A 10,743-nucleotide genomic window follows, 5' to 3' on the forward strand; every position below is an offset into this window, starting at 1 on the left:
TGAAATTATTTTTGTGGGCCCATTGTAAATATTTTAGAGCATAAGTAATTTAACTTGATGTTCACTACCAACAAAACTTTGTTGGCCCATTTGTTTGCAGCCTACCTTCATGCCAGAAAAGAGAAAAATAAGTTATAGCATCAAATTAATCAGAATTGTCATGAAGGATAAAGGAGAACAACAAAAAGTTTAAAATTTTAATTAAAGAGTTTAATTAGACATTGAGCAGATACATTTACTTTCTAATTTTTTAATGTTTGTAGATATGAACATATTCAGAGCTTTCTTATTGTATAATTTACATATAGTTGATGTTTTCACACTTTACCATTTAGAACCAAAATGTTCAGGTTACAAAATATTGGACCTAAATATAAGTAATAGAAGAACACCTGATAATTTGATAATTCATATTTTTACAAATTTTGCTACTACATTTTACCATAAATAGATATAGCTCTTCACTAGAGATGAGAGAATGGATTTGGAACTAACTGTATTAAACAAAAATGGCAAGAGAATGTTAATATTAATACACTTTCCAAAATGTAAAAAAAAATAATAATTGTATATTCTTGGTGTACTTAGCCTATTTATTTATACCTTCCTTGGCTTGTATCTGTTTATCAGATTTGACCTTTTTCCTATGACTTAACATCACAACAAATTATTTATGTATTACATTATTTATTTGACTCCAGCACAGACATTTCAGAGAGATTCCACTATAGTTTGCATTTTACAGATATATCTATCACTAAGTGTTTACACTAAAAAGGATTATATTCATTGTGTCTCATGTAAATTTTATATGGTATCTATCTAACATTTTTTTCGATGTGCCTGCTTAGTATATTGTTTTGATCTTCAATGATTTTAATGTACTCAATGTAAATGATTATTTTTCTTTACATTTTGGGAAGTGAATTATCACTGTTATGGAACCTAAATGGTTCCTGGTTCTATTCTTCTTGTCTTATATGGTATAAGAGTGCTTTTCTGTTACTTTGATGGATTCACATTAGGCTCTTCTTGTGTTTGAAAATGTGAGTATTTCGAGATTTGATTATTAGAAATCCAGCAACTGGCAGCCAACCGGCCTCCATTTTCCTGGGATTCTTTTGAGGACCATAAAGGGCAAAAAAGTGTAAGATTATATGATACTGTCTTCGACTGAGCCCTCGCCTGTTTTGTCTACTGTAGCTCTGTGGTCTTATGGTGTCTCAGTGCTGACTGCACCCTATGTGACTGAATGAGGTCCAGTCAAGTGGAAAAGACCAAAAGACCACAAAGGCTAGAAGATGTAAAGCAAATAGCACAGGACCACTGAAGGAAGTGCAGTGGCAGGACAGTTGAGTATTATCTCATTTTTTTTTACTTCTCCCATTTTTTATGTCTTTTTAGGGCACTTTGGATTTGTGACAAATCAATTCAATCTGGATTTAAACATTTTGCCAACTTTTTTTTAGCCTAAATAGATGAATTTAGCTTAAAATTTTTTTTTGAAAATTCAATTATCTCTACTTCAATCATACAGTGTAAAGTTTCTTCATGAATAATTGCACTGATGTATACTGTAGATATATGTAATTATGATTTTTCATTCTCATAGTCACTTTCTCTGCATAAGATAATTCCTGGTGTTCATATCTGGTCTGAATAAGATAATGAAACATTTTGGTAGAAACATACAGATAACCAAAGCCCAACTAGATGCCAAGATAGCAAAAATCTCCATAGCTACAACATATATACCCTGGGCACTGAGTGAGGCTGGGATAAAAGATATCCAGACACTAAGGAAGGCCAACATACTGAATGTGATAAACTGGGCTTCATTAAAGCTGCTTGGAAGTCTTCGAGCCAGAAAGGCCACAATGAAACTGATAGTGGCCAGAAGAAACAGGTAACCCAGCAAGATCCACAAGGTGTAGGATGAACCCTCATTACATTCTACAATAATTATTCCAGGTTTACTTTGAGTGTTGTATTGTGGAAAAGGTGGAAAAGTTGACAGACATGTGATACACAACAATAGCTGTAACAACAAGGAGATAAGAATGATGGAGAAGGACACTTGAGGACTTGTCCATTTTTTTAAATTGCTACCAGGTCTTGTGGCTCGGAAAGCAAACACCACCATGACGGTCTTTGATAAGACACAGGATACACAGAGGCTAAATGCCATGCCGAAAGCAGCCTGGCGAAGAAGACATTTCTCAGGTTGTGGATAACCAATGAAGACTATGGCGCAGAGGAAGCAGAAGGTTAATGATAGCAGAAGAAGACAACTTAGAGAGTAATTGTTGGCCCTTACTATAGGACTTTGTTTATGACAAGAGAAAATTCTCAATATTAGAAGTGGAATAAATGAAGACAAAATACTGGTAGCTGCTAAGATCTTTCCAAGAGCATCTTCAAATGTGAAGAATTCGACTGATTTCGGGAGACATCTAGAACGTTCATGATTCGGCCACTGATCCCAAGGACATTTTAAACATTTTAATGAATCTGAAAATGAATAATAAACAATAATGTTACATTTCTAAGTAGGTTATATATTTATGCATGTAAATTTAAAATGTAAAGTCTTTTAGATAAATTCTTCACTTACTACCAGGACGGACTTCTTGAACCTGATTGTTTCTGTTCCAATATGAGGTCATAGTTATGTCACCTTAATGTCTGGATGAGTGAGTATTGAGGTCACACTACTTCTTGAACTTGATGAAAAAATGTCTCTTTTTAATTCATTCAACTATTAAGTCAACTATTGTGAGCAACCACCAATTAGGTTGAGTAGTCAATACAACTAGCAAATGTCTTGATTGACCCATTAGTGGAGCATGTTTTGTAATCTTAACTTACCTGTAAGTACAATAATATCCAATATGTGTGCAATGATCTGAAGTCCCCATTGAGTCTATTGAACGTGTTTTGAGTTATCTTCAGTTAACAAAGCCTTTTTAATATCCAATTGACCTCAACCTTTCTGGTTAGAAGAAAACGTATGATAAATTGTGGTAATCAAGAGCCTATTTAACCGCACATAGCAGTTTTAGACTTTGAAGACTACATATATTGTATAAGTGGCCCAAACTATCCCTTTTTGGGACAGATTAATACCTTAATGTGGTTCATGCATAGGCGGGGCAAATGGAAGAAACCGTAGAAACACAGTTGGATGCAGAATTTATTCCTGTTTGGGAGATATTAAGAGCTCTGCACTTTGCTAAACAAAGAAGCAATAGCTTTTTTGCAAGCTATCCAAAAACTCTAAATTTAATTGGGCAGAAAAAACAGGTGTATACTTTTGAATTGTTTTGAATATTAAGAAATTTTGACTTCTCAAATAATAATTTTAAAAAATTATCCCTTTTTTAGGATCCAGAACAGTTATTTTAATAACAAAATAATGAATCAATTGTCAAAGAGTTTTATTAAGCCAAATAAATGTAATTCTATTTTTTATGGATACAAAACAGGAGTACTATTTTCAACGTTAAGAAGCTATGACTTGTTTTTACCAAGCCTTTTTAAAAAACTAGCCCTATTTTGGAAGCTGTTTTTTATTTGAGAACCTTCCATAAGGCCTGTTTCCAAGCACGAAGGGACCGATCATGTCAGACTATTTTGATCAGCTTCTATGAAGAGGTAAGTTCCGGACTGGACCAAGGGAACCCAGTAGATGTAGTGTATATGGACTTTTCAAAAGCTTTTGATACGGTGCCACACAAAAGGTTGATACATAAAATGAGAATAATGGGGATAGGGGAAAATATGTGCAAGTGGGTTGAGAGTTGGCTCAGGGATAGGAAACAAAGGGTGGTTATTAATGGAGCACACTCGGACTGGGTCACGGTTGGTAGTGGGGTACCACAGGGGTCAGTATTGGTCCCTCTTCTTTTTAACATATTTATTAATGACCTTGTAGGGGGCCTTCAGAGTAGAATTTCAATATTTGCAGATGACACTAAACTCTGCAGGGTAATCAATACAGGGGAGGACAATTTTATATTACAGGCTGATTTATGTAAACTAGAAGCTTGGGCTGATAAATGGCAAATGAGCTTTAATGGGGATAAATGTAAGGTCATGCACTTGGGTAGAAGTAATAAGATGTATAACTATGTGCTTAATTCTAAAACTCTGGGCAAAACCGTCAATGAAAAAGACCTGGGTGTATGGGTGGATGACAAACTCATATTCAGTGGCCAGTGTCAGGCAGCTGCTACAAAGGCAAATAAAATAATGGGATGCATTAAAAGAGGCATAGATGCTCATGAGGAGAACATAATTTTACCTCTATACAAGTCACTAGTGCGACCACACTTAGAATACTGTGCACAGTTCTGGTCTCCGGTGTATAAGAAAGACATAGCTGAACTGGAGCGGGTGCAGAGAAGAACAACCAAGGTTATTAGAGGACTGGGGGGTCTGCCATACCAAGATAGGTTATTACACTTGGGGCTATTTAATTTGGAAAAACGAAGACTAAGGGGTGTTCTTATGTTAATGTATAAATATATGAGGGGACAGTACAAAGACCTTTCTGTTGATCTTTTTAATCATAGACCGGTGACAGGAACAAGGGGGCATCCTCTACGTCTGGAGGAAAAAAGGTTTAAGCATAATAACAGACGCGGATTCTTTACTGTAAGAGCAGTGAGACTATGGAACTCTCTGCCGTATGATGTTGTAATGAGTGACTCATTGCTTCAATTTAAGAGGGGACTGGATACCTTTCTGGAAAAGTATAATATTACAGGGTATATATATTAGATTCCTTGATAGGGCGTTGATCCAGGGAACTAGTCTGATTGCCGTATGTGGGGTCAGGAAAGAATTTTTTTCCCCATGATGGAGCTTACTCTTACCACATGGGTTTTTTTTGCCTTCCCCTGGATCAACATGTTAGGGCATGCTAGGCTATGGGTTGAACTAGATGGACTTAAAGTCTTCCTTCAACCTTAATAACTATGTAACTATGTAACTATGTAGTGTCGAGCATCTTTTTTTATAAAATTGTTAATTTTGTGAAAGAAAACTTAGCCATTTCTGACTATTTTACCCTTTCTGACTTGTCCTTAGTGGCCATCAAAAAATTCTTAACAGTGTTGAAAAAAAATGTATAATTTTTATAAAGAAAATTTTACTTACAGAATTGAAACCATTTTGATTTGATATTTTTTTTTCCACATTTTAACCTTCCCTATGCAATGCCCTATGCATTGCTTTAAAAATGAATATATTTTAAAGAACATTTCACTTGAGGAATTCAAAGAATTTTGGTTTGATAACTTTAAATAACTTTGCCCCAAATAGATTCACAATAAAATTGAATTTCACCCACAATTAGAAACAAGACCAATATTTTGCATTGAAAAACTCATACACGTAACATGATATATTTTAGTTTTGAAAAACTTTTGCATTTTGTTACCAAACCTGGCAGTTATGGCATTTAGTACAATAAACAAAGGCACCTAGGCCTTCTCCCTTAAGCCTGAGCGCACGCAATTCTTTTGCAAAACGCAACACAATCGAGGTGATCTGGTATCAATTGTGGTGAACTTGGAAATGTGGGAGTAAGATTTACTTAATTGGAGAACTGAATGTGTGTTTTTTTTGGACACACTAAAGGAGAATGGATGATGCAGTGGAGGTGGATTAGAAAGTGTGTGTAAACCCGTAGCTGAGGATGATGATGGGGCAGATGACAGCAGCAAGGCACAACTTGCAGGTCTTACAAGAAAGGTGGAAGGAGGACAACTTTAGCCTTGCTCATCTTGCTGGTCAGTTTGCTGTCCTCACATGAGCAGGTGGTGCTATTTAATGTGGTTCAGGTCCTAATCAGTGTTCTAGGATGTGTCCAGATTACTTCCAAACAGACAATCAAACTGCAACATATCAGTTCTCAATCAAAATAATTCTCATACATAAGATGCTGCACACAAGGCTACCTTCTTACGTGACCACTACCAGAGCACTCAGTTACTGTTGATCCTCCTGCATCAACAACAGTTTAAAACCTGCTCCTGAGCTGGCTGCAGAACAGTCAAATTTTGCTCTAGATGCTGTTTTAGCCGCAGACCACCTGCGCTGTTTGTCGCTGAGGCCAATAACCTCATTCTCTGATAAAACCACCTCCTTGGCACTCCTGTGCGGTTCCCAGATCTTGTCCACCACAGAAGCATCATGATTATTATTTTAAACTCTGAATCAGCTAAGTTGACTCATTGTTGGATATGGCTTCTGCTCCTTGTTCCCTGCCTGATTACCAGATTGAGATTTACCCTGGTTCAGCGTGCTACTACAACTGTCAATGCCATACCACTTTGATTCACAGAGTCAATAATACAGCTTGGCATTAAAATTGTGTTCATCATCTTCTCCATCACCATGCCATCAGCGAACAAATACTGATAGCTCATCTATTCCAATAAATCAACTGGAAAAAAGTAGTTCTGGGGTAGTATGTTCTTTAACTCCTGGAGTGTTTTGGGTAATAGGACTATGGGTATCGCAGGAGTAGATGACATTGACAGAATGGAAATTTTGCTTTGCATAATATTGTGTTATCTCGTTGGAGGAGAAGGTCTGAGCAGAACAATAACTCCATCTGATGGTGTCGCTGTCAGAGGCTACATCATCCTTATGGGATTAAATGAAGAGTAATGGGACATATACACCATCCTGACCTTTTCTTCCTCCCAATTATTATACATATTAAAAGAAAATGAGGCAAACTGTGATCTGAATTTGGTACTACTGTTGCTGGAATAGTTACAGCCTGCAGCGCCAAAGATATTGTTGCTGCTAGCCTCTAACGCATTCTTATTTGTGTTTATGATATTTGGTTTGTTTCTCTATTGTCCTACCACATCCATTGCTAGTACCACATTTTGAACACAAGGATAATATTTGCTTAATTTGACATACTGAGCCAAGTTTAGAAACAAAAATGATATTTTAATAGCAAGCTGCTCATAAATTGAGTGTGGCATGTATGTTTCGCCAATTGGAAAATTTAAAAAGATTTGAGGAAACAGTCCTGTAAAGTTGTCTCTCAATTTACAGTAATATTTTATGTGCAAATTATTGCGATAAAGTACGTGGCTTAAAAAGGCTGCAACAAACCACATTATAGATATTTGGTGCAAAGTTGGAAGTTTGAAATAAGCATGAAAAAGTAAAACTTTGTAACTGTTTATCTCACCCTTAACAAAAAAATACTTAATCCTAAAAATGATGCAGTAGGATACACTTTGAAAGATCCCAAAGGAAATTGTAGTATCACAGCAGAAGAAAAAAAGGTCAGTACATATGCGCCTACAATTGTTAAATGTGGAACAGTTGCAAAACCTTAACCTTCTCCATATGTTTTTAAATTATTTTTTATTGTTCATTCTTTATTTTTTTAATTATAATATTTAATATTGACATTTTCCTCTGTAAATGCTAGATTGTAAAGCTGTTGCGGCTTCATGACCAGAATTGAACATGCCAAAACAACAGCTGTATCAATGAAGGGTGCAAAGCAGACTATTAAAAATATTTAAACAAATAAAAAAGGTTAAAAAAAGGAAGCATGGCCACATGCTGCTAGAGTTGGCGGATTGAACTAAATAAATTTAATAAAGAAGTGCAGTCGCAAACCGGGGTCCACCGTGCAGAGATGTAAAACTGCAGCTAATGTGAACAATGGTGGGGCACGTAGCGAGCAATTGCTAGCTTGCACTGAGTTACACATCACTCAGTGAACAGCACACGAAGCTGTATCAGTCTCACACAGAAACAGAATAGATGCTCTGCTATTGAGCTGTGTCACTCGCACACATGAACGAAGCAGATGATCTGCAATACAGCTGTGTCACTTGCACACAGTAACAAAGAAGATATGACGCTAGACACGATCCCTCTTAACCTCACAGAGGATCGAAACCCACTAACGGTGCAAGTAGAAAAGCCTGATCTATCAATAAAGAAAAGGAGTAACCTAATTGCTAAACGGCGTAGTGAGAAAAAAAAATTGAAATGCCAGAATTAGTTTTTTTGGTCTCCACAACATTGCATTAAAATACAATAAGGGGTGATCAAAAGAACGTATCTGCACCAAAATGGTATCATTAAAAACATCAGCTTGGCACGCAAAAAATAAGTCCTCACCCAACCCCAGATCACAAAAAATGGAGACGCTATGGGCATCAGAAAATGGCACAATTTTATTTTAAGCAAACTTTGGAATTTTTTTCACCACTTAGATGAAAAAGAACCTAGACATGTTTGGTGTCTATGAACTTGTAATGACCTGGAGAATCATAGTGGTGGGTCAGTTTTAGCTTTTAGTGAAACTAGCAAATAAGCCAAACAAAAAACAGTGTGGGATTGACTTTTTTTTGCAATTTTACCACACTTGGAATTTGTTTGCCTTTTTCAAGTAAACGATATGGTAAAACCAATGATGTTTTTCAAAAGTACAACTCGTCTTGCAAAAAATAAGCCCTCATATGGCCATATTGACCGAGAAATAAAAAGTTATGGCTCTGGGAAGGAGGGGAGCGAAAAACGAAAACGCAAAACTGAAAAAGCTCCAGTCATGAAGGGGTTGATAGTTACACTAAGAGACCATACAGCTACAGAAGTTCACAATATGTCACTTGATTAATTGGATTAGTATTCATAGACAGATACTACCACTCGCTTTTTCAATCTTACATCTCAATACTGAAAAACAGAAACAATCGCAATAGGCCTTATTCTATTATTATGCTGTTTGCTCTGAGCTCCTATCACTACACTGTATAGGTATAAAATAGACCTCCTTAGCCAGTCTGTATCTTTTATACTGGCTGTTATAGCCCCCTGATTAGCTAAGCTACACCATGTAATCTTATTCTGGCTGGACATTATGGGGATGCCTGTATGGCCACACATGGTGCCGTTAGCAAGCTCAATGACTCTTCAGCAGTGTGTGAAATGGCCCCAGATGTATTTTTCTAAAGGTTTTGTGAATCAAATTGCAGAATATTTAAATCCTTGTGGAACCTCAAATTTCAGGAAATTCAACTCAAGCTCAATCCTACTCTGATCGATCTGACCATCTCTCCAAAACATCATATTGGTGAGAAGATATAAAAGAATGACTATATCCTTTTGAGCATTGTACAATATATTCCTTTATAGATAACAAATGATACTTGCTTGTCTGGTTGGATATTTCTCCTTGAAGACACTTGACACATTCAAAGCAGCAGGCCGGTTGTCCTTGTAGAACGGCCTTCCTGAACCCAAGAGGACAATTCTCACTACAGACCGAACGAGGGACCTGGTGATTACAAATATTAAAAGGATTGTAAATGGATTACAGATGGATATTAACCTCTTAACAATCACCGATATGCATTAAAACAGTGGTCGTCAAGTGGCCTTATTCCCTCATTGTCCTTGAAATGGTCATTGGGAAAAAGAGAATAGCGCCTCATAGGAGACAAAATTCCCACTGGAGACAGCTGTACATATATAGACATTTAACCTGTGATATATATACACTTTTTTTTACTTTTTGTGGGAAATACCTATTACCAAGGCTTTTATCTTAAGTTGAATTGTTTTGCCTTTGTGTGTTGCCATTTGTTGGCTCTTTATTATGAAATTGTTTTTCATGCACACAGGCATATAAATGTAACTAATTCATATATGTGTAGATATGTTCAGACCCTGCCTTTTGTATGCATATTATCGTCTGTGTTATAGTAGCAAAACATAAAAATTTATTATTATTTAATGGCACTTGATGGATAAACGCTCTGTGGGAAGATTGATCATGTGCAAGCCTAGATAGGTCCACCAAGGTCTTCTCCGACATTATTTTTATTGTATCAACCCATCGGGTTGCTGGTCCTCCTCTATGCCTTGTTCCTTCTATTTTTCTGACCATGATGTCCTTCTCCAGTGATTTACCTCTTCGTATGATGTGTCCAAAAGAGGCAAGTTTTAGCTTGGTGATTCCTGTTTTAAGTGATATGTCTGGCTTCATTTGTTCTATACTTGATTTTTTTTGTTTTCTTACCACACATAGTAATGATAACATCCTTCTCCAGCACCACAATTTGAAAATGTTGGTTCTTCTTCTGTCTTGTTTCTTTATCATCCAGCTTTCACATCCTTATGTTACTTCAGAAAAGATCAGACTATGTATGAGCCTGTCTTCCTCGCCAATGACAACCTTGTCCGGTAACTTCATTGTTGAATTGCCCATAGCTATTCTCCTATTGACTTCCAGTGTCATCGCTGCATCTTGTGTGATTATTGATCAGATTAGGTTGAAGTCCTTTACAACTTCATATTATCGCCATCCATCTTAAAGGTGTCCCAGTTGTACCTGACAGTAGTCAATATCACTGACTTATTTGTGTTAAGTAGGAGTCCCATGATCAAGCTTTCCATCTTGACACTCAATGATAAGTCTTTGATTCCATTGATTGTTGCAGCGCTTGTTGCTGTCAATGTTGTATCTTCTGTGTATTTAAGATTGTGAATGATTTTCCCAGCAATTTTGGTTCCCTCTTCTTTTTTGACAAGTCCAATCATCTTGAAAATAACTTCTGCATATAAATTGAAGACAAATGGTGAGAGGATGCAGACTTGTCCGACACCTTCTTCGAGATTGAACTTCGCCATGTCACCATGTTTTGAAAACCCAATATAAATCTGGTATTGCTACAATTGAAAAGACCCAAA

The 10,743-nt window shown here is 36.5% G+C and overlaps 1 protein-coding gene across 1 annotated transcript; it reads right to left on the minus strand.

The window, feature by feature from the left end:
- Positions 1–1,254: 1,254 nt before the first annotated feature.
- LOC143774810 (vomeronasal type-2 receptor 26-like) lies at positions 1,255–10,291 on the minus strand. The gene is made up of 3 exons (XM_077262579.1): positions 10,178–10,291; positions 9,205–9,328; positions 1,255–2,511 (listed from the first exon to the last, which is right to left on the minus strand). The coding sequence occupies exons 1-3, from the start codon at positions 10,289–10,291 to the stop codon at positions 1,613–1,615; spliced, it is 1,137 nt and encodes a 378-aa protein (XP_077118694.1). The 3' UTR covers positions 1,255–1,612.
- Positions 10,292–10,743: the final 452 nt, after the last annotated feature.

The sequence above is a fragment of the Ranitomeya variabilis genome, chromosome 5, assembly GCF_051348905.1.
Source record: "Ranitomeya variabilis isolate aRanVar5 chromosome 5, aRanVar5.hap1, whole genome shotgun sequence".
NCBI lineage: Eukaryota > Metazoa > Chordata > Amphibia > Anura > Dendrobatidae > Ranitomeya > Ranitomeya variabilis.

Excerpts from the sequence above, each read along its gene's own strand:
- LOC143774810 (XM_077262579.1), bottom strand. The coding sequence starts at position 10,291 with ATGACACTGGAAGTCAATAGGAGAATAGCTATGGGCAATTCAACAATG. Across the intron at positions 9,329-10,177 it reads ATAGTCTGATCTTTTCTGAA|GTCCCTCGTTCGGTCTGTAG; the intron begins GTAACATAAGGA and ends TGTAATCACCAG. Across the intron at positions 2,512-9,204 it reads AGAAATATCCAACCAGACAA|ATTCATTAAAATGTTTAAAA; the intron begins GCAAGTATCATT and ends ATTCATTTTCAG.